The following is a 23,916-nucleotide window of genomic DNA, read 5'->3' on the forward strand; positions in this document are numbered from 1 at the left end:
TTTGGGGGCTTCGCACTTCCAGAATATGTAAATTGAGCAGTAGAAGTTGATGATCTATTTTCAAATTCCAATGCATCTAATGGAAATCCTACTTCACCCATGGGAAGGCTTTGAGGTCCTTTACAACCATTTGAAATTATTTCAGTTCCATGGGGTCACTCTTCAGAAGCAATTTTCTTGGGAATTAGGGCTTTGCATTTTGTATCATAGCGTTTAATCTTCTTAGCATTTGGGACCCAGACACTTCGCATTTGGATTCTAGGTTGCTTTGGGAAGAGGATGTATCAATAGGAAACCCCTAATATGAACATATGAACACTAGAATTTGTTAATTTGTGCTCCTTCTGCTGGCCAACTTTCCAGTAAAGCGGTTTCTTAAAAATCTCCATAGAGGTAATTGAAAAACAACAAAAACCTTTTAAAAAGTCTTCATCGTAAAGATGCTCCATGAAAGGGCAATTTCCAAGTCCAAATTCCTTCTGTGTAATTTTAGAGTAAGCCTCACTTTTACTCCACTTACAGCATGTTAAACAGAACACAAGGTTATGCGGCCAGTGTAGGAGTCTGCAAAAAGAAACCTGATCCTTCTACAGTTTTAATCTCAGGTGTGCATACCAAAACGCATACATTCTTATCAAATAATTAACACATATTCACAATGAACAAATAGGGGCAAACTTTGTACAAAAGTTCTGCTACTGTTATCATTTCTGAAAAACACTTAACCCACCAGCAAGAGAGACGCGAGCTCAGCCTTTTAAAAGACAGATCATTTGAGTAGAGAATATAAGATATAGGTAGTCACAATTAGAGGTACAAACAATAGTTTTCTTCTTGTGAAGTCCTTTGTAAATATTTTTTTATTTTTTCTTCCTTATATATCATTAGACAATGCAGTCATTTCTTAAACGATTAATTTTTTTTGGAAGGAGGTTGCTATTGATGGTCTAAAAGAAGTGCCTTCATAATTTTATCCAAGGCAGAGATAGGATATTTAATAATTTGTATCTCATTGATGTAGTCTTTCAAAATGTTGATTAAACAGAGAGATCATTTTCCAAGTCCAAATGTTAAAACTTTATAAAGATACTCAGAATTTACAACAAATGATAACAAGTAGTTTTGTGCATTCATTTTCTATGGTAACCAATAACGTATGCCAACTAAAACCCAGACTTCATACTGGCATCAAGTGAACAGTGCAGAATAACAGAAGCTGAGGGCTAGTCATTGTCATAGATGCAACCTGAAAGAAAAAAAAGCAGACTCAAACATGGTTATACAAAACCCCCTGAGTGTTACAAGGTTGGAAATATGGGCGATGAATATGCTCCTGGTTTAAAATTTTAAAAAAAGTACAATTGGCTTATTTTATAAAAAACAACAACAACAAAAAACGTAGTTACAAGGAAGGTCATATATTTATTTCACTTTTATTTCTCAGTGTTCAATTCCAATAAAGTTTATGGACAAATTTATTCTCTAACAAAATGAAACTGGGGATTATTTTCTTTTACTTGCCACTGAATCAAATTTATTTTGTGGTAGGCATTCTGAATGAGGTTGGAAATAGTAAACATCATCAAGAATAAGTTTAAAAGGAGACTAAAAAGCATCGTGATTAACATTATGCTTCATGTCAGTTGAAATTAATTTTTTAGATAATAATTTAGGAATATATAATGCTTAGGAAACACTAGTGAGTATTATAGGTTAGGAAATGAATGCCAGGTACACATATATTTTGTTGATAAAAACAATTCTTATTAAGATTTGTGGTATAATAAAAAAATTCACCGACTATTTTTCTACTTCTGTTTTCAAAGAAAATAAATGAGATTCTCCCTTTCCAGTTATGTACAAAAATATTTTTTTCTCATTATATGAGGGCATTTACCTTTTCTAACATTTTCAAGTGATCAGATTGGAAGGTTCTAATAAATCAGCAAGCTATTTTCAGAATTTGACAGGACAATAGATTCACTGCCTGTTCTCTGTGGTCAATGCCATGGGAGACTTACCATCAGCTATATCATCATAGATCTCTCCATCACTGTAATTGTAGAAAAGAAATTTTATTTAAAAAAAATATCTTAGCATTAAAGCAATATTTAGATGAAAATTTTAGTAATATAACTTGATATGACACAAAGCATTTAAGGATGAAAAGTTGCTATGCATTTGTAAATGGGAAGAAATTTCATATTCATCTGCATCTTCTTTCTTTGGCTTAACCTATTCCTCTTTCATTCTAACCTCCCCAATTTATTTCTGTTTACGATAGACACAGTAATCAGAAACACGCCTTAGGAGCACAGTGCATGCCTTGTTTAAATGCAGCAGTGAACCTAGCATACAGCTGAGCTTGGTAAGAAGAATTTGTTGAACTAAACAAACTGGAAAATCATGGGGTATTAGAACCAGTGGGGTATTATTCCAATAATAATAAAAAACACACAAATTCATTATACCTGTTAATATCAGATTTATGCTTTCACTTGAACTTCAAATATTGAATGGAATATAATATTTGACATAGAAAATGGATGCAGAATTTTTGCATGTTTCTTATAATTTTAAAATGTTAGTTATAAAATATATAAATACTAGTTATAAAATAAGTAGCCAAGATATAGTTAATATGATGATTCTTATGTTATATAATTCTAAAAAACAATATTTATGAGGATAGGCAGCATTCATAATACATTTTAGGTTTTATCTGGCCCTTTGTAAAATATTTTATTCCACACGCACACTGAATGCCTCTCATGTCCCAGGAGATAGAAATATGAGGAAGACACAAACTTTGATTTCAAGAAGCTTATAGTCTACTGGAGGAGAAAACGGTATACACACAAATAAAATAGAAAGTATCTTACATATTAACATAGCCTTGAAATATAGGACACAGTTTCAAAGTCCAGATATGTAAGGTGACTTGGTCCCGCAGACCAGACCCACATTAGGTTCCTGTTCTAGCTCTGAGCTTTCCTCATGAAGCAGCAGCAGGCCCTCCAGACTGCTGCCAACCATGGCAGATGCTCTAGTCCCTACGTCTTCTGTTTGGATCTTTCTCTGAGACTGAGGGAGGCTTTGGCTAATGCAAACTCTGACACAAAGGCAGAGAGGACAGGCTTTCCTATTATCCACTAAAAAACTTATTAAGTATTCATTGCAATAGGCAGTATGCCAATAATTACAGAGTCCTTTTTTTAAATTTTCTCTTAATCACCCATAATAATCACTGGGGAAGATGTCCTCTTATTCACCACACATTCTTTCCATGAAATTTCTAAGTTTTATATATAATAAGATCTATTGAGAAACCCCATGCCAGCATTGTGATTAATGCTCTGAAGAAAATGAAGTATTATGATTCCTTTTCTTTTGATTCTATACTAATTTGCAGACAGAGCCCTTAACATTGATTTCTCTCTTTCTGGCTGGTGCCAGGGTTTTTGTAGATATCGTCTGTGAACCCTCTTTGACTTATTTTATAAAGCTGAATTCTGTAAATCTTTGTGTTGAGACATGACCTAACCAGATAATGGAATCATTTCTTGCACTGGTTTACTTGGAACAGAATCTCACAATGTTTGGGGGGCCTCTGGTAGCACACTGCCACCAGACAGTGACAACAACTCATTCATAAGAATAGAAGAATCATTGATTGCTACATTTTCTCTGGCATGCCTCCAAAAAAGACAACTTCAGACTCTACTATGCCTGGTTTGAGTAAAGAAAAGTCCTTAATTAAGGGCCGAATTATAAACTATTAATAGGTGATATTAACACCTACTATGTAGGCAATAATTGATCCCTGATTAATTCAATTCAGCCAACTGCATTAATCAGCAAGTGAAATGAGAAGTATTAATGAAAGTGTTTGAGGCTGTGACCTGTCTCCAATGTTTGCAACGTCTGTCTCCAATGAACACATAAAACTATGAACTGTATAATGGTGAATGAGAAGGGCTTCTTGTCTATTTAAAGTGACACTTTATGAAAACCTTAACTTTATTATGGATTATGGGTACTGACATTAGTATAGCATATTGTTTTAAAAATTGATTTCTGGTAATTCAGTAGATTATGTTATTTAAATGATGTTAAGAATCTTTCTTAAAGCAAAGCATAAAATTCTTTACAAGTATAACAGAAGAAGAAAATGAACTTACTTGTCCACCAAGTTACTCCGGAGGACATAACCATCTATGAAAGAAAAAGAAAATGAAAGTGAATCTAATAGTGCAGACTTGAAAAATCTTTACTCTTCCTTTAAGAAATTGAATTAGAGTTGAATCTATATACATATATATAAAAGTCTAATATGCTAAGTGTTCAAACGTCCAACCAGTTGCTATGACATACACTGACCACCAGGGGGCAGACGCTCAATGCATGAGCTGTCGTGATGTGCACTGACACTGTGGACCTGGCACCCACAAAACTATACTCAGCTTCCCCAAAGTGGGACACAGGCCCCACCACCACCCTGGAGCAACAGCCCACCAAATTGCAGCTGAGGCTGAATTTTGTACACCAGGCCTCTAGTATTAAAATATTTCTTCTAATTAATTTTTTTTCAATGTGCACAAATCTACGCACTGGACCACTAGTATTAACATAATACGTTGAATAATTGTATATCTATCTTTAAATATGACCCATTTTTCTTATGTCTACTTTTATCTTCTTCATTTCTTTTCTCTTCAACTTTTCTCTTTCTCTAACTCCAATATGTCTCTTTTCCTCCATTTAAAATCCTTTCTCCTTTCCCCTGTAAATATATATTTTTTTCCCTTCTCTAAACTACTTCAGGTTGTAATACAAAGTTCTTCCAAATTTTAATCTATTTCTTAAGGTGTCATCCACGTGACCCATAAGAAGAATTTAGAAAGCACAGTTTCTCAAATTACAAAAGTAGTTCATAGGTAGGTGTTTTAAATACTACCATATCTCCGACTTAACACTTCCAATTTTAGTATATTGGGCGGAATCAGCATTGCTTTCAGATGCCAGCTATCTAGTGCTAGTTGGGGGGATGTGCATTCTGAATGGTCTCCTCATGGCTTTCTGATCTTCAGTGTGAAGGACTCTCCTCTACTGCTTTTGCCACATGAGAGTCTCATAGTTGCATTTTCATATGACATGGAACAAATCATTACTGAAGAACACATAGCAGGGATCCTAGTAATTCCCTGGTTAAGTAAGAAATGGACATATTTTATGCAAGAAAGCAAAAAACAAAACAAACAAACAAAACCCCCACAACTTCTTTGAGCACCTTCCTTTTGCCCCTCAGAGGTGAAAACATTCTTAGAAAAAATACAGACTATTTTCTTCAGAAAATGCCTGCTGACATCTCATTGCTATTACCAACCTTGGAAAACATTAGTTTTGTGTTACTGCCTGAACTCTGTTGTATACTGGAGAATAATACCATTTACTGCCTTGTCAATACAGCCTCCAAATCACTTCTTTCCCTGAGTCAGTCTATTGGCTTTGATTCACTTCAGGTATATAGTTTGGATTCTAAATCAAAGTAGATGTGTAACAAAGAATAAACCAGAAAGCTCATAAGCAAAGATCTATACAAATAATAATCAACTTATAAATATATTGATGTCATGTAACTATTGATTTTATATGAAAACACATGATTTTTAAAAATTAGGATCATACAACTGATATTGTAGCTTAACATAAAAAAATAAATAAATGTTCCCTTGAACTATTCCAGGGTAAAAAACTTCACCAAAATATTTTCTCAAGAAATTCACCACCTTCAAATGAAAGCTGTTGATAAGAATTATACTTGAAAAAGAAAGAATCAAGGTTATTTTTGAATTCCCTCAGTATAAAAGCAGTGAAGAATGTTGCAAAATGATAAAAGCACAGTAAAATAATATTTTATTCAGTGTGAAAAATTAGACTTTTAAAAATATATATATATTTTATTGATTTTGTACAGAGAGGAAGGGAGAGAGATAGTTAGAAACATCGATGAGAGAGTCATCGACCAACTGCCTCCTGTACATCCCCTACTGGGGATATGCCAGCAACCAAGGTACATGCCCTTGACCAGAATCGAACCTGGGACCTTTCAGTCCCCAAGCCAACGCTCTATCCATTGAGCCAAACCAGTTTCGGCAAATTAGGCTATTTTATACCTTCTTTTTATTTCAGACAAAGCAAAGTAGTAAATTATTAATGTAAGAACAACTAAAACTTATCATCCTGGGGTAGTATTTAATGTCCCAGTTCCTTCACTCATTTCATGTTAAGAGATATTAAACAAGTTATTGTATATGTCATAATTTAACACAGTTTTTAAGGGGAGATAAGCTCATCTCTAAGAAATTCAATTTTATGTGTCTCTTTAATGAAAAAAATAGTACAGATAACAAGGTTCAAGAATAAATTGTGGTTCTGTGTTAGGTTCCAATAACCAAATCTGTTTATCTATACTTATTATGTCCAGGGCCAGAAACAAATGGGAATAGTTCTCCATAGATGGAAATAGTACAACCTTTTTGTTTTTTTTTATTAGTTAAAATTTGTGGTTTTATTTTCATTTTGAATTTTCTCTTAAAACACATTGTGGGCAGAGAGAAACAATACAACTCTGTCCCCATGATAGATTCATGTTTAAATTAACAAGTGAAAAATAGTGACATATATAAACTAAAGCTTTTAACCATTATGTCAACCTCATTGTGAATTGTTGGGGCTTTATAGATGCTCTGAACTAAAATTAGGAGACAGAAAACTAGAAAAATGTGTAAGAAATTATAGTGTTGTCAGAGACTGGAAGTATTTTGGCATCAAATATATTTCTGCTTTAAAACATATTTAGAAGATTAATAGTAATAAACATAAAAACAGAGAATATAATCATGATTTTTTGAAATAAGAGGTTTTTCGTTTCCTGTGCTGTTAGGTAATCTATTTTTTAAAACTCAATTATGCTAAAACTGTGTAAACCTGAATAAAACACTCTCTGCAATTAAGCACTAAACCCGTCCTTTACTTGACCAAAATTAATAACTCATGACACAGCTTAATGATCTAATGTCACAAAATAAATTACAAAAATTATATTCTCTTAGATTCTCAAAGCCCTATTATGACATTTCCTCTACATCTTGCCTATTCACGAGTTCTGTGGAAAAGCCCTCTCTTTTGTTGAATGCTCCACTTTTGTTGTTGTTGTGTGTTTGATACATAAACATCAATGATTGTGAATATTTTCAAGGAGATCAAGTGTGGGATGGCACTGTGCTGCTCTATTCCAGTTCCCTGGAATGATGTGATAATTGGGGGCTTAGTAGCTATAAAATGACTATTAAATAGCATTTCTACTGGGTTAATGACTTTTCATACTGCATAGTTTTTGCTGTCTAGTACATTAAAAAGCCTCTGCTAAAACTTCATTCTGTTAAAAGCATGCCTCATGACAGTGTCAAAACAAGTGACTTACTGTGAATTTTTATATAATCTCTCCATTATAGTTCCTAGAGATAATTTTTTTTGTAGTACAAAAATACTCTTTCTGTTCACATGTTCTATGTATATCCATCATAAAGAAATGATAATGAAAAATGCAAGCACCTGGCTGGTGTCAGTGGTTGAGCATCAATCTATGAACCAGGAGGTCACGGTATGATTCCCAGTCAGGCCACATGCCTGGGTTGTGGGCTCAATCCCCAGTATGGGGCATGCAGGAGGCAGCCAGTCAATGATTCTCTCTCATCACTGATGTTTCTATCTCTCTCTCCCTCTCCCTTCCTCTCTGAAGTATTGATAAAAAATATGAGACATATTAAAAATATATAAGCAAATGAAGTGAATAAAAACTGCCTTATAGTTCTGTACCATGTGGAATGGCTTCCATGTTTGGTTAGCCCAATAATCTTGTGGGTTTTGGCAGGGATCCTTACACATAATATGAAATTATTATTTGGAAACCTCACATTCACAGAGCGGAACACAGTGGCTTGAAACAAATGTTTTGAAATATGTGGTGGGGGAGAGCTCGTTAGGGAAGGAACACCCGCCCCCGACTGTGCCAGCCGTGTCTTCGGCAAACGTTCGCCTGTGAAGGCAGCTGTGTCCCAGGACCAATGACTCACCTTGCAGAGGGGAGATGTGAACATGAGATTATTGAGGAAAGAAATACAAAGTCATCTTCAAAATGGGAAATGTCTTCATTCTAATAGTTTCCATTTTGTCACTTGATGAAAATGACCACTTTGATTATTTCTTCAGTATTTCAGGTGTGGTGAGCAAGTCCAGATATAAAGTGAAATTTACTCCATTTAACCTCGTGTAGTTTACAAAACAATAAAATCATATTGCGTAGATTAACCCAGGCAAGTAGAACAATGTCCAATTCACAATATGATAAAAGGGGAAAAGGAAATTCAGTGCATAATACTAAATATAAATTATTATAATATTATCCTACTTTTATAGAATGTTCTCTCTAGGTAGGTATCTCTCTCATTTCTGAGGATCCACTCAAGGTAAACTTCAAATTTTTAAACTTAAAATTTTTTTCTTCGTGTGTTGTTTTAGAACTAAAACCAGAATTATTTAAGCAAAGAATGATCAGTTGGATTTGGAAAAATTCAAAGCACCTTTAAAATCCCCTTTTCTCTGATATCCAAAAGCCACGGAGGACATTTCAACCACAAATAACTCAGCCTGCGTCTCATTGCATATTTTTGTAGAAAAAATTTTCTCCAGTGACAAGAAGTGGGAAAGCTCACAGCTCATGAGACATTGAGTTGCGGAATATTAGCAAATATGAGGGAGAAATGCTAAACATTTGGGAACGTGCCAGAAATATCTATTTAAGTTCTTAGCGCCTTTGAGAGCTGTACCTCACAAGTCAGTGGGTGAGACCTGATCAGATGTGCTCAAGCCTGGGAGAGGCTTACCCTCCACTCCCCAGTGGGAAGGGATTAGTGCTAATGCTTTAGCCTCTAGTTCCTATCATTACCAGCCCTGGGCTTAAGTAGGCGATGTTTTCTTTCCTTTGATGGATTAAAGAAAATGGAGAGTAAGGAAAACGTTAGGGTCACCAGGGTGTTGGGTTGCAAAAGCCTTTGCTGCTAATCAGATGATGCAGAAATAAGGAACTGAGAGTTCGAAGGGCTCCCGAATGATACACAGCAAGCGAACGGCAGTACGAAGGCTAAGACAGAGAACTACTCCACAGACATTTCCCCGTGGATGCCTGCTTGTCAGGCTTTTATCTGGTTCTCCAACTGCAATGTCCAGATTGTCCAATTCCATTCAGCAAGCCGTAAGCAAGGTGCCAGGCGCTTAGAATGTGTTGGCACAACAATTTTGAAAGCCTCTCATGGAAGCTGCTCTCAAGCTCAGAGTCTTATAAGAGTAATAGACTCCTGATTGGTAAAGATGTCAATTAAAGCAACAAAAGTAATAGCTTGTTGTGGCGGGGGAGATATTAATGGTGATGGGTTAGTTGGGAGTAGGGAGTGGATGTGCGTCCAATTTTAAATGACAACTGGGTTGTTTTTAATAGACAATTATGAGCATTCCAAGTAGAATAAAATAGCTTAGAAGGGTGAAATAGAGTACTTTATTGGGGGAATGACAAATAAGAGTTTGTAATTTTAGGGTGTCAGCTGCAGGTGGGAAGTAGTTGATGAGTATGAGGATAGATCAGAAAGGGTTTTCTGTATGAGGCTAAAGATATTTTTAATTGATTTTTAGAGAGGGAGGAAGGGCAAGGAAAAGAGAGAGCAACATCACTGTGAGTGTGAAACATCAATTGGCTGCCTCTTGCATTCCTCCAACCAGGGACAGAGGCCACAAGCTGGGCATGCATCTTGAATGCCTTGCCTCCTTCCCAGGAGTGGACTTCCATTCCTGAGAAACAGAGTGGTAGAAATACTGCAACTTGTTTCCCTCTGGAGGGGTAACTGCTGCTCCAAGTTCCCTACTGGATTAACCTTTAATCACTCTAGTGGTAACTGTCTTCTGTCCCCTGTTTACTTCTTCACTAGCCTACGTGTGTTTCCCAGAATCACCTCTCAAATGAAGAAGCCACATTAAGTCCAATCCAGAGGAAGTCTTTAAATAAAAAGAGGTACACACACATTACAGACATAATGATCTGGTTTCAATCCGCAGTTTGCTGACCACAGACTTAGGCCCATCAACCTAATCATTCATTTTAATGTTTTTATTTACATGATTTTTAACATGCCTATAAATCCTACCCCACATTAAGCAGGCTTCTTCTCCCTCCTATTATTGTATCTGGAGGATTTCTTTCTTTTTTTATTTTATTGATTTTTTACAGAGAGGAAGAGAGAGGGATAGAGAGTTAGAAACATCGATGAGAGAATCATTGATCAGCCGCCTCCTGCACATCCCCTACTGGGGATGTGCCCACAACCAAGGTATACGACCAGAACCGAACCTGGGACCCTTCAGTCCGCAGGCCAATGCTCCACCACTGAGCCAAACCGGTTTCGGCTGGAGAATTTCTTCATGTTACTTTCATGATCATCAGGTAAAATATTTAATTCAGTATATTTGTCACAACTTATTTAATTATTTAAAAATGCTGAACATTTTTATGACCTTTCTATGCTTATGCTTATACTTTCTCTGCATTGAAGGCCATTCCTTTGGGTACATCCTCCCAAATGCCACTCTGAAAGGGGCTTTCTTTGCTTCCTTGAGCTCTGTGGACACATTATCTCCAGTGAGTTCTAAATCTCAATACCGCACTGCCTGTTCTCTTTTGTATCCACCTTCCATTTTCTCCTGTGAAAAGCCAACCACACCTCCTCCATGATAACTTTAGCTCCACTTTCCCCACCCTTGAGTCATTGTTTTGTTCTTCAAGCTCCATTTCAGTTCCTGTCCCTGAGTCACCTTCCTGTCATTACAATTCAACTGGGAGTTCACGTGTTCTCTGCAGGCTAACACAGCTGATATGGGGCAGCCATGCTGTCCTATATCCAATTTCAAATATAGGACAACATAGTTTTGAGTTACCCTTTCCTTGACTTCAAATTCATAAGGTTCCTTTCTAGTATTTGGCCAAATACTTGCATCTGCCTGCTTTCATAGTTGACAGAGTGAGAGAGAACAGGACTGTCTTGTAGTCATTTGGAATAGCAGGCAGTATTAAATGTGTCCACACAGGAAATGAAAACAAGTGAATTTGCAAGGTAGGAAACCTGGAAACTCTAGGCGTGACATGTGCTATATAATTTCAAAACCAGGCCAGAGCTAGTGCCCCTCACTGCCTTAGCTGTGGCTCTTCCTTCAGTGCACAGAGGAAGAAGCTGGGGAGAGTTATGATCACAGGTTCCCTCCGACCCCAGAGCTCACGACTCAGGAAGCCAAGGGTGGGGGCAGGCAACTGGGATTCCAACGCACACACAAGGGTCTCCTGGTGCCGGTGTCTGTGGGACCCCCTTTCAAGAAGCACCAATTTGGCACTGCCATGGGAAATAGAGCAAGTGGGAAACGAAAAGAGATGGGAATCAGAGATGTCGATTGCAACACAGCAAGTGTTATTTCCCATAATTCACAAAGCATAGAGTGGAAGCTGGGTGGTCATTGAGCCTTGCGTGGCTGCTACACTCAGGGGGCTTCTCAGAAGAGTGGTCAGTGACTTACATTTGCCTTCGTCATTCCTGCAGAGGACTTTTGTGTCGTCGGTGTTTTGTATAACTTCGAGGGACTCGCCAGGTTTCACCGGTAGCTCTCTGTTTCCCCACTTCTTAGAAGTTAAGGATGAGACAACTGTGGTTGAATACAGGACCCTAATTTCACCATCATACTGGGGGGGAAAAAGCCATTATTGATTGATGAGTATTATTCAAGTAATATTTTATTGATGTATTTATTAAGAAAGTCTTTGCTAAATAAACAATTCCTTGTTTTTAAAAGATAATGTTAAGAACAGCGAAGAAAATGTGTTTTATTTGTGTGGGAAAATCGTATATAACCTCACCAACCCAATTTAATATTTTTCATTAAAATTTTTTAAAAGGTTAAGTGCATTCTTATTTTTATACACTCATATATTTTAAAATTACGAGCACTGTGTTTATCTAACACCCCAATAACTTCACATAATTACCGTTTCTTATTTTGTGGTGAGAACATTTAAGAATTATTTTCAAGGGTATAATACAGTATTGCTAGCGACAATGACCGTGCTGTACATCAAATCCCTAAAACTTATTCATTTTATAACTGAAAGTTTGTACTCTTTACCTTTAGACCAATATCTCCTCATTTCCCCCTGCCTCTGGTAAAACCTCATTCTCCTCTGTTTCTGCAAGTTTGGCTTCTTTTAGATTTTACATGTATGTGATATCACACAGTGTTTGTCTTCCTCTGTCTAGCTTACTTCACTTAGTATAAAGTCTATCTGTGTTGTCACAAGTGGCAGGATTTTCTTCCTTTTATATGGCTGAATAACATTCCATTGTATATACACCACACTTATTTTATCTGTCTTATTTTTAGATTATCTTCTTATCAAAGTTCAAAGGACAGCTAAATAACCATTTAGATGGTTATTTCATCATGTATATTATGTATTGTATGAATTTGCTTTATTTGTTATAGGAATAAATTTAAATCTAAAATATAGAAGTTATGATGGATAGCTGTGATACTGATAATTACATTTCTGATATTTTCATTTTGGAATTTAAAATCATAGAATTTTTTTTCATTAGCACTTTGAACTTTGTATGATATTTAAATATGACATACTTTAAATTTTTTCCTGAAGTCTTTTTCTTCTTTTTCCTGCTTTTTTAGCTTCTTAAGGTCTTTTTCTTCTGTTCTGGCCTTGGCTCCTTGACTGAGAAGGCAGAACACAGGTAAAACAACACTTAGTTTAGAAAATATAAAAAAGAATAATGTATTATAGAAATGTTAGTGATAACATTAAATTTTTGTTAAATTTTGTTTTTTATTATTTGTCTCAATACAGTCATTGTAATAAATGATGGCATTTCATAGTGCAAAAGAGGCTCTTCAAGAGAATACAGATTCTGAGTTCAAATGGAACTTAGAGATGATCTAATAGGTTGAACCATATAAAGACACTTAAGAATAGTTTAAACATGGTGACATATCAGTAGTTTCATATGATTCAACCTATTCTTGAACCCCTTCTATTTTTCATTCCTTCCTAGACAATTGAATGAATTGGCCAATGTCATAGAAAATGCTTTTTTAAAAAGAGCACTTAAAAATGGATTTTCATAGCTTAAGAAGTTTATCAGTATATTGGCCTTTTCATATCTACTTAAAGTGGAGCCATAGTGATATCAATTGGACTAAAGCCAATTGCCATAAGAGGTGATAAGTCCGAGACAGCGGTTCTCCAGCGTGGCCCCATACAGCTCACCTGGGAGCTTTGTGTCATATATATTTATGCATGTATGTATGGCATATATTTAAATATATTTTTACTGATTTAAGAGAGGAAGGGAGAAGGAGAGAAAGATAGAAACATCAATGAAGAGAGAGAATCATTAACTGGCTGCCTTCTAGAAGCCCTATACCAGGGATGGAGCCTGCAACCTGGGCATGTGCCTTGAACGGGAATCGAACCAGAACCTCCTGGTTCATAGGTTGATGCTCAACAACTGTGCCATGCCAGCCAGGCTTACCTGAGGAGCTTTTAAAAAATAAATTGCCCTTGCCCAATTGCTAGCAATTATGATTACATTAAACTAATTTAAAATTCCAGTTAGACTAAGTGGGGTTGGTGTACTGCAAGCATGTCAAACTCAAAGGCTAACACAGGCCAAATCAACAAAGTCAAGGTTTATGTGGGCAGCAAAAAAACAAAAGTTACAATTTTCAGAGAAATGTAGGTTTATTTTAATAGAGACATAGTGAATAAAAAGGGCTGAAGTAAATGAGTAATTGTTAACATAAATTAATAGAACATTTTAATAAAAATTAATATTTTTTCTTAAACATTAACTTATCAGACACCAAATAATTGCACAAATTAATAAGCATAATGCAAATAAACCTATTTTTCTTATTTCTGAAAGCAAAATGTTTCCTGTTGTGCACACCAAACAAGTCAATACAAGACTAATGGCATGGCAATTGGCTGCTAAAATATTCACTGCTGGTATTAGTGGAGAGAAATGGTGTGCCTGCACATAGGTGCGTAAGGGAAATGAATGCAACATGGTTATAGTAACAAGTCATTAGCGAACATTATAGTTTCTTATTCATAATTAGGTATAACAGGATATTGTAAAAATTAAGTTATGAAATTTTTATTAAAAAGTTTCTTACATACAGTTTTATTGGCGGGGCCGCAAAAATATCCATTGTGGGACGCACGTGGCCTATGGGCCGTGAGTTTGACAAGATAAAATGTTGTCTATAACTGACTTATTTAAAATGTTGTTTCTTAAATTCTTAACCTTAGAATTTAGTGAATCCCCTGTGAGATGAGTCAGGACAATATCCTGCTTCTTCACTCAGAATCTCCCATCCTAGGGTACTCTGGGCAAGAGTGGAACACCCCATATCTGATGAGCACTCTGACATGATCAGAATGTACATGAATGCCAAAACTTCACCACCAGCTATCTTTGCAAATCATGTATTTAAAAATAGAACACTATGCCGGAGAACATAAAATTGTTTTAAACTCTGAAAATAAGCAATGGGTAAGAAAACAGCTGCATGTCAGGTTAAGTTGAATCAGCTGGTGTTTATTTTTCGTGAAGAGAAGGGTCAGTGTGTGACTCTGGGTTCCTAGAGAGCTGTTGTATGGGATGTAGCAGCATCTCCACAGGAATACAAAACAGAAAAAAGGCATGGAAAACTGCCAGGGAGGGGAGCCATTTCCCAATGGCGAGGAATATGAAAGCTAAAGGGCACTGAGATGACATTTTCCATTCACGGAGAACTGAGACCAGGGTTCTCCTTTCGGCTTTTGTCGCTCTGCCCGTGGAGCGTGATGCTCATATATATTAGTAATGACAGCATATTTCCTCTTCGGTTTCTGTAACCTTGGTACTGCCTCTTGTCCAGTAAAATTAGTTTAGCAATCTTGATAAAAAATAAATATTCTGAGTTTATTTTATGCATTTTTACCAGTGCAGCTCGGAAGATATCACTTATTGTATTCCGCTTATGTTACTTTCACCTTTCAGCTAATCAAGTCCAGGATCTTTTTGTTCACTTTTCTTTTTTTCTTTTATGCACGTGTGTATCAGATCATCCCACATAGTTACTGAGCCATACAAATACATCCTACTGTGTGATTTTCCATTTCAAAAGAGTTTTCAAAAGGAATGCATTTTGTATCAACTGATTTTAGAATATCTTACCATTTTAGCCTAAAAGATAATTGAAACCTTAGGTGAGCTGAAGAATGTCTCCATTGACTTTTTTTTTTTTTTTAATTTGAATAAATTGTTGAGAAACTGATGCTTTTGTAAAAAAGAGACCAGAAGTCCTGTTAAAGAACCAATCTTCCTCCCGTAGAAGAGGTTACACAAGGCGGGTGGAGGCTGATGTATAAATAAGAAGAGTAGTCAAGACAAAATGGTTTTGGGGGAACAGTAAAAATAAAGGGAGGAGATGAATCCGTGAGATCAATGTGATCAAGCTCTCAAATATTTTCTCAGAGAATGAACGAATGAATGCAGACATCAGTGAGTGACAGAGCAGAGGATTATCAGAGGACAGTAAGCAGGACCATGGGGAGAGGGGAGGGCAAGAGGAAGAGGTGAGGAAGGAGAGAGAGGAAGAGGAGGATCCGGGTTATCCACTCACAAACATGGCAGGAAGTTGGAGCTGGGACCAGGGAGAAGACAGAGGGAACGCGATCTCACACAGCAGATGCACACCTATCGGAGTGTGATCCGAGTTCATTGTTCTTGAGCAGTCTCATTTTCATCACTTCATTGTAATGAGAACATCTTACTTACTTCATGTCTGCCGAAGGCGAGGGGTAATCAGAGGCATCGACGTCATCATAGACTTCCTCCCCCAAATCTAACAGAAGACAAATATCCAATGTTGAAATGCTGTTAGTTCTAATTTCGACATGAGCATTTAATGTTTCAAGGAGAACAGAGTAAGTGTTCCTGTGGCCTCTGTACATTTCTCCTGGAAGTAGTGTCTGCTCCGTAAAGGGGAGGAGTTCACACCTCATTGGATGACTGTGTTAAAGGTCCCTCCAAATGTTAGTGGCCATGAAAAACCCCAAACAGTGACAGGTTATTTGAAGATTCACAAGTCTGATGAATGTCAGTATTAGTAGGTTACTGACCCCAAAAAATTACATTACTGGTCAATGGCAGTATTGAAATCAAGATTCTTTGGGGATCTGGGGTATTAAATAATATATCATTTTATTTTAAAAATTTTTATTTACTTATTTTAACCTTCACCTGGGAGGCAAGGGAGGAGGCAACCAATTGATGTGTTTCTCTCATATCAATGTTTCTCTCTGACTTTCCCTCTCTTTCCCACTCTTGCTAAAAATCAATGGGAAAATATCCTTGGGTGAGGATAAAAAAAAAACACAACACAAAACTGATTGAAATTGTACAAAGAAGAAATGTTTATATGTAGCAGTGAAACATTTTCCAAATATAACATAAATTAGACATTTTGAAAAATAAAAAAAGTACCCAAAACCAGTTTGGCTCAGTGGATAGCGCGTTGGCCTGCAGACTGAAAGGTCCCAGATTCGATTCCCGTCAAGGGCATGTACCTTGGTTGCGGGCACATCCTCAGTAGGGGGTACGCAAGAGGCAGCTGATGGATGTTTCTCTCTCATTGATGTTTCTAACTCTCTATTCCTCTCTCTTTCTCTCTGTAAAAAATCAATAAAAATATATTTCAAAAAATAAAAATAAAAATAAAAATAAAAATAAAAAAAGTAGATTTAGAAGGGTGGCATCTAATCTCATTTGTTTTTAGAAATTGTTATGCAGAAGTCCAATGTATCAAGCTCTACTGAATTTGGGAGCATGGGGAAGCTGGTGTCCAACCCTGCCTGCTTATCCCTTTTTCCATTATGACCCTTATCCACTGGAAGAACTGTTTGAAAACCATCAATATTTAAAATTTTCCTCTTCATGCTATTTCATTGTTGAGAAATTGTGATGTTACTAGACAAAGTTCCACAACTTATTATTTTCAGTCAGAACTTAAATCCAGATATTATGACTATATCCAATGATTTCTATCTCACGCCCCAATCTGCAAGAAATGAGACATAAAATATATAGTTAGTTTTTATTACTTACCCAATTGTTTAGGAGGAGCAGGGAAACTGGAAAAAAATGAAAACACAATTATAATCACAACAATATAAACACAGAAATTGATTATTTTAGAGAGACATGGACATGTAACAGACTGGAAGCTTACGGAGGCCTATCAATCTGTTGGCCATCATTCCTTTCTTATCCTCCATTTCTCCATTAAGTCCAGTTTCTGGCCATTGATTTGGAATTTAGCAAGACTTTTTTGAACTCCAATGTCAGCCAAAAAAGGCAGGAGTCAGGGCAGTCACTGATTTATTTTCGTGTAGCCATTGGATCACGTTTTCCGATTTGTCTTATGAGGTTTGGGCACATTATTACCACAAAGTAAATTAAATGGCCTCAATATTTTGGATTCATTGTGGCATAGCTCAGGCCAAAACTCTTTGTTTGACTCAAAGAGTAGAAATGCAGAATCGAAATTTACAAAGGTCTAGGATTCTTCATATGACCATGAAGAATCCTATATATCCCCAATATATATCCCCAAACAGGAGAATGGTGAATAAGAGAGGCATATCCACTGAAACAAGTGAGAGACAGCTTATTAATAGGAGTGATCTGAAATCAGAATTGGGTGTCATTTAGTTGCAAAAGAAAAAGGTCTTTGCTTTTATTACTTCCTGAACTTTAAACTTTAAACACACACACACACACACACACACACACACACACACACACACATCACTGGAAGAGTGGTGCACAGTTTTATGAAAGTATGAGAGGTCATTAGTTCAAATAATACAAAATTAGAATTAGCTTTTGTGTAATTGAAGCAGAAAAAATAATCTTGGCTTTTATTTCTAAGTAAGGATTATATTTGAGTAATGCTTCATCAAAAGATTTGTATGTTCATCTATAGTTTTAAGTGTCCTATTTACTGAGTGATGTTTTAGTGTCTCACAAAAGAGTTGAGTCATGTACCAGATAACATGATTAAGATCCTTCAAATTCACATGAATGGAATTTGTACTAAAGGTTATTTTTGGATAGAGAAAATTGTTGCACTAATTTTTATTTAGACAAACTGAAGATATTTAGGCTAACTTTAGTATTGTATAAATATATCATTCAAATAGCATTAATATGTTACTATTGTGAAAGTGAGTTACAAAAACTTTAAATAGTGTGTTTAGAGAAAAAAAAAATTTCAAATGTGTTCTTTATGTCTAGCAAATTACTTTTTAAAAGAGTAAGTATATTTGCCATAGATGGTTTGGCTCAGTGGATAGAGCGTCGACCTGTGGACTGAAGGGTCCTTGGTTCCATTCTGGTTAAGGGGGCATGCAGGAGGCAACCAATCAATGATTCTCTCTCATCATTGATGTTTCTCTTTCTCTCTCCCTCTCTTCCTCTCCCTCCCCTTTTCCTTTCTTTTCTGAAATCAATATAAATATATTTTAAAAAAGAGTAAGTATATTTTGAGGAGTAGTTAATGCAATATATTATATGATAAAATATGGCATAGGAATTGTGAGCTTTTAGATCTAATGTTACAGTTTAAAAAGTCCTATTAAGTTATGAATGTGTGAACGTATGTGTGTGTGTGTGTGTGTGTGTGTGTGTGTATTTGTGCATGTTTGTCAGGAAAACAAAGTATATCTGTGAATCAAAATTTAAAAAAAATACTTAGTGCTCCTCTTATGTAAATGCAGGAGTTTAAGGGTGAGACAGTAAGTGAGGCTAAGGTGATTAATTTAAAATAATATTAAAATTGTGTAAGCCTGTCAGAATTTGGTTATTGGTTACAAAATATTAGTAGGACTTGATTAAATTAGTATTAGTGTAGTTATTGTGCACTGGATTTGGTTGGGTGACTCTTACGATGAACCTTCATTATTGTCTGACTCAGAGTCTTTAGGTTTTTCTCGTATACTTTTCTTTCTGTCATCTTTTCCCTTTAAAATCTTCAAAATCCCCCAGGACCACGAGTTACTCTTCTCTTCAACCTGTAGTGTGGAGCTTAGGGCATACAGGCATTGATCAGAATGGCATAATCAATGGAACACGAAGACATTGGGTGGACATTAAGGCTTGTTATAAATAGACTGCATTGATCATTCAGGCAGTGAGCTACTCATTGTAGCCAAGATGGTGCGATTAAGCTTACAAGTCATGAGCTTTGAATACTCCTGCTTAGTAAGGTAAGGAGCAGATACATTGTATTTTTTTTTATTTGGTGAGTTTTCTCTTGATTCTTAAAATAGTAAGTCAAGATTAAGTTTTAAACATCAATTTAGTTTTATTTTTTATTAAAAGTAAGTAATTAATAGGTCTTAAAATTTAAAATATGCCGTTTTGAAAGTTTAGACAACTCAAGGGTAGGGTATTCAGTACTGATTTTGCCACATATAGAATATAGTCTCAATTTATTTGGGGTTCCTATGACTATGATTATTGTACAAAGAATGGCCATGCAACTGATAGACTCTAAGGAGCTTGTTGTAAAAGTAAATTATTAATAAATAAATGATTGGGGAAAATCTGGAAAACAAAAAACACACAAAATCTGCAATTATCTCTTTTTAAAATCACTTCTTTTGACATAATTGTCTAGGTTTTTCCAAACAATTACACTTCCTGATTTATGGCTGTTAACTCAACATTTAAATCCCTTTTTTGATAATTTATAAAAAGAACACTATTTTATGCTTTTTTATTCTAACTACAATCCAAAACTTCAGGAGATTTTAGTAAATACAATGATTTGCAAGATGGAAATTCACTGTTTATGCTTACCCATCATCAGCATCTTCCTCTTCAATCCCATCATAAATATCATCATCTGGGGGAGGTGGAAACATCCCTTCATTTGGAGTAAGAGGGAAAAAGCTTCTTTTAGTTTTGTAATTTGGTTGTGTAATAGTCGCTCAAACTTTGATAATAATATGCTTTATTTAACTATATAAAACATAGTAACTATTTAAGTAAATAGCTACTTAAATAAAAGTAGTAGCTATTTAAATGAAAAATAATTTTACTCCCTCACTCTCACATAGATAGTAGGTACACTATTCTGTGTAGACAGAATTTTTACAGGTGAAATACAATACAACTATGAGGGATAATAATAGGTACTGTGCACTAGAGAGAAATGTGTAGAATAAATATTAGAAAAAGAAATAGAGTTAAATATTTATTGTTGAAAAAGAGAGGGGAGAAGATGATAAGAAAAATTTAATAGTGAGAAGACATTTAGAAAAAGCTATTAACCAAAGTATAAGTAAAGAAAAGCAAAGGGAATGAAATGTGAATTTGTAAATATCGATGGTAGCTGAAACAAACATTTTATTTTTTTTTAATTTCACTGCATCAATGTAATATTTTAAAAGTTAAAATACTTTGTTTGAGTGTTATCTCCAAACCCCCAGGAACCTCGGTGTTTGACAAACACTTATTTAACAAATGCTTATTGAGTAGCTTCTCTGTGCAAAACTATGCACAATATAGGAGACTATATTTGCCAACGATACTTCTGATGAGGGGTTAAAATCCAAAATTTATAAAGCACTTATAAAACTCCACACCAAAAACAAACAATCCAATTAAAAAAATGGGCAAGAGACCCGGATAAACACTTCTCCAAAGAAGACATACAGATGGCCAATGGACACATGGAAAGATGCTCAACATCACTAATCATCAGCGAAATGCAAATTATAACCTCACACCTGTCAGAATGGCTGTCATTAATAAGGCAACAAACAAGTGCTGGTGAGGATGTGGAGAAAAGGGGACCCTCGTGCACTGTTGATAGGAATGCAGATTGGTACAACCACTATGGAAAATAATATGGAGCTTCCTCAAAAAATTAAAGATGGAACTGTCTTGTGATCCAGATATTCCACTTCTAGGAATAGATCTGAAGAAGCCAGAAACACTAATTTGAAAGAATGTATGCACCCCTATGTTCACCGCAGCACTATTTACAATAGCCAAGTGCCCCGCAGTAGATGAATGGATAAAATAGCTGTGGGGAATTTCAACAATGGAATACTACTTAGCTATAAAAAAGAAGGAAACTTTACCCTTTGCAACAGCATGGATGGACCTGGAGAGTATTATGCTAAGTGAAATAAGCCAGTCATATGTAGAATTTAATGAACAAAACAAACTAACAAAACAGAAATAGACTCATAGTTAGAGAACAGATTGATAGCCATCAGAGGGGAGGGGGGCTCTGGGACTGGGTGAAAAAGGTGAAGGGATTAAGCACACACACACACAATTACACACACAAACACACATACACACACACACACACACACACAAGCCTCATAGACACAGACAATAGTACGGTGATGACCAGAGGGAAAGGGGAGTATGGGGAGGTAGAAGAGAATAAAGAGGGGATTGATATATGGTGATGGAAGAGCCTTAACCTGGAGTGGTGTACACACAATACAATATACAGATGATGTATTATAGAATTATATACCCAAAACTGACATAATTTTATTAATCAATGTCATGCCAATAAATTCAATAAAAATTTTAGAAAATGTACAATGGATTTGAAATTTAACTTTTAGGATGAAAATGCTAGCACTGCAAAGTTTTGGTAAAACTCCCTTATTTTGTTGATGAGAAATCAAGGGATCATTAGGAGTCACAGATAAGGTGACCATATAAGTTATACAATCAATGATACTTCTGAACATGAAGGAGGATGCTCTAGGAATGATGCCTAAACAGCTGGCACAATCAGTGCTGCCCTGGGCACACTGAAAGTGGAGCCAACTTCTGACTCATAACAAGCATTGGGAGGAAGAAGCGAATTGCTCAGGGATACTGGGTGACCAGGGCTGAAATCCAGGCCATTGGTTTCAGTCCGGTGTTCATTCTACCACTTTAATATGCTCCTCGCAAGGTGCAGATAAAGAAATTGCATCATTAATGTATACAAAAATGTTGAAGACTTGGAAAAACTTCTGCTAAAAGTGTGTGGCTTACCTCCACTTCCACTCTGACTGTGGCTAGAAACAAAACAGAGACAGGTTAAATTCGCATGTGAGTTACGTAGTTATTAGGAAGAGAAGCACTTGTATGAGCAATTATACCAAAGAGAAATGACTCCAGTTCAAAGTTCTTAGGATATGTGAAGAAGAAGAAAATTGTTCTGTTTCATAAGAGATGAATAGTAACAAGGCCTATAGTGACAAAACAAATACAAAACAAAACAAACCTCATCAGAACCAAGTGAGTTTTGATACTTCATAAAGTATTCAAAACGATACTGTTTGCTCCTAACATTTTCCCATGAGGCAGTTTTCGGGTTATACATTACTACATCATTCCATAGATGGATTTATCAAAAAAAAAAAAAAAAGAGTATTATTCCATGAGCCATATAGAACTATTATTGTATTAAATCAATTCTCTTTCAATATCTTATAATCATAGCATTTTACTCTTAGTACATGATATTACATCTTATTTTAAACAGGATAAGTTTTAAAAATTGATAAGTTTTAAAGTCTTACTCAGGGGGCTATCTAGAGTGTAGTCCCTGATTTTCTAAATCCAGACTGCTTGTATTTCTTATTTACTTATATATCATTCTATATCCCTATATTTATTTATTTTATTCTTATTCAATGATATTTTTCCCACTGATTCTTAGAGAGATTAGAAGGGAGGGGAAGAGACAGACAGAGAGAGAAACATTGATGTGAGAGAGACATATTGATTGGTTGCCTCCTGCATGCCACCTGCTGCTGGGGATCAAGCCTGCAACTGAGATATGTGCCCTTGACTGGAAGTGAACCCGTGACCTTTCAGTCCCCTGGCCATTGCTCTAACCACTGAGCCCCGGGTAGGGTACTATATCCCTCTTTTATTATCATCTGTTTCTTTGCCTGTGTTTGCCACTAAAATGTGAATTCTGGTACAGCAAAGGAAGTGTAAATTGTGAGACCCGGACCATCTCAGAATTCATCTGCTTCAATCCCCTCAATCTGTTGAAAAGAAACGGAAGCTCTGAGAAATTCAATGACTTGACCAAACCTTTTCAATGAACTGAAGAGCTGAGACCAGAGCCTCAGCATCCAGCCTTCCTGGAGAATGGCAGCACTCCCTGGACTGCCATGTTGACCCTTTGGCTAATCTACCCACAACAGCTATCAGTCTGATATTATAATCAGACAGTATAATTATACTAACATCTGATTCCTCAACCTTAAAGGCAGATTAGAGAAATTGGTCTAATGCAAATCTATGGTTAATATAGAAATAAAAGTCTCTTGCTAATGGAATTTATAGAAAAACACTCTATAGATGTTTTACTATGTAAGCAAGAAATTAACTTTTGATGATGCTTAAGTATCCTCTTTACTTACAACTATTTTCACACTCATATTCTCTGACACTTGCTTTTAACCATAAAGCAGAGAGTTAGAATTACGTGAAGAGTTGCAATCGGATTGGTTGACACTCATGGCAAATATATCCCATCTCGGAAATTCTGATGGGATATATTTCTTTGAAAATTCAATTTTCAAAGAACCAGGTTATCAGAATCAGGAGCAAAGCTGCCACCCACTATTTAATTCCTAAAGCACTTCTGTTTTTATTAATTTGA

The 23,916-nt window shown here is 35.9% G+C and overlaps 1 protein-coding gene across 3 annotated transcripts in view; it reads right to left on the reverse strand.

Annotated features, from left to right (window-relative positions):
* Nucleotides 1–579: 579 nt before the first annotated feature.
* The window catches only part of FYB1 (FYN binding protein 1), a 125,865-nt gene continuing 102,528 nt past the window's right edge, over nt 580–23,916 (reverse strand). For 2 of the 3 annotated variants that reach the window (XM_036410954.2, XM_036410955.2), the window contains exons 10-19: nt 22,290–22,312; nt 20,076–20,142; nt 19,161–19,298; nt 17,319–17,344; nt 15,990–16,056; nt 12,787–12,877; nt 11,677–11,839; nt 4,182–4,215; nt 2,022–2,053; nt 580–1,246 (exon numbers count right to left, since the gene is read on the reverse strand). In XM_036410954.2, the coding sequence (XP_036266847.1) occupies nt 1,224–1,246; nt 2,022–2,053; nt 4,182–4,215; nt 11,677–11,839; nt 12,787–12,877; nt 15,990–16,056; nt 17,319–17,344; nt 19,161–19,298; nt 20,076–20,142; nt 22,290–22,312 (664 nt within the window). In that variant the 3' untranslated portion in view covers nt 580–1,223. The remainder of the gene's footprint in view (nt 1,247–2,021; nt 2,054–4,181; nt 4,216–11,676; nt 11,840–12,786; nt 12,878–15,989; nt 16,057–17,318; nt 17,345–19,160; nt 19,299–20,075; nt 20,143–22,289; nt 22,313–23,916) is intronic. The other variant, XM_036410956.2, reaches the window with a different exon arrangement.

The sequence above is a fragment of the Pipistrellus kuhlii genome, unplaced genomic scaffold, assembly GCF_014108245.1.
Source record: "Pipistrellus kuhlii isolate mPipKuh1 unplaced genomic scaffold, mPipKuh1.p scaffold_m20_p_4, whole genome shotgun sequence".
Classification (NCBI taxonomy): Eukaryota; Metazoa; Chordata; class Mammalia; order Chiroptera; family Vespertilionidae; genus Pipistrellus; species Pipistrellus kuhlii.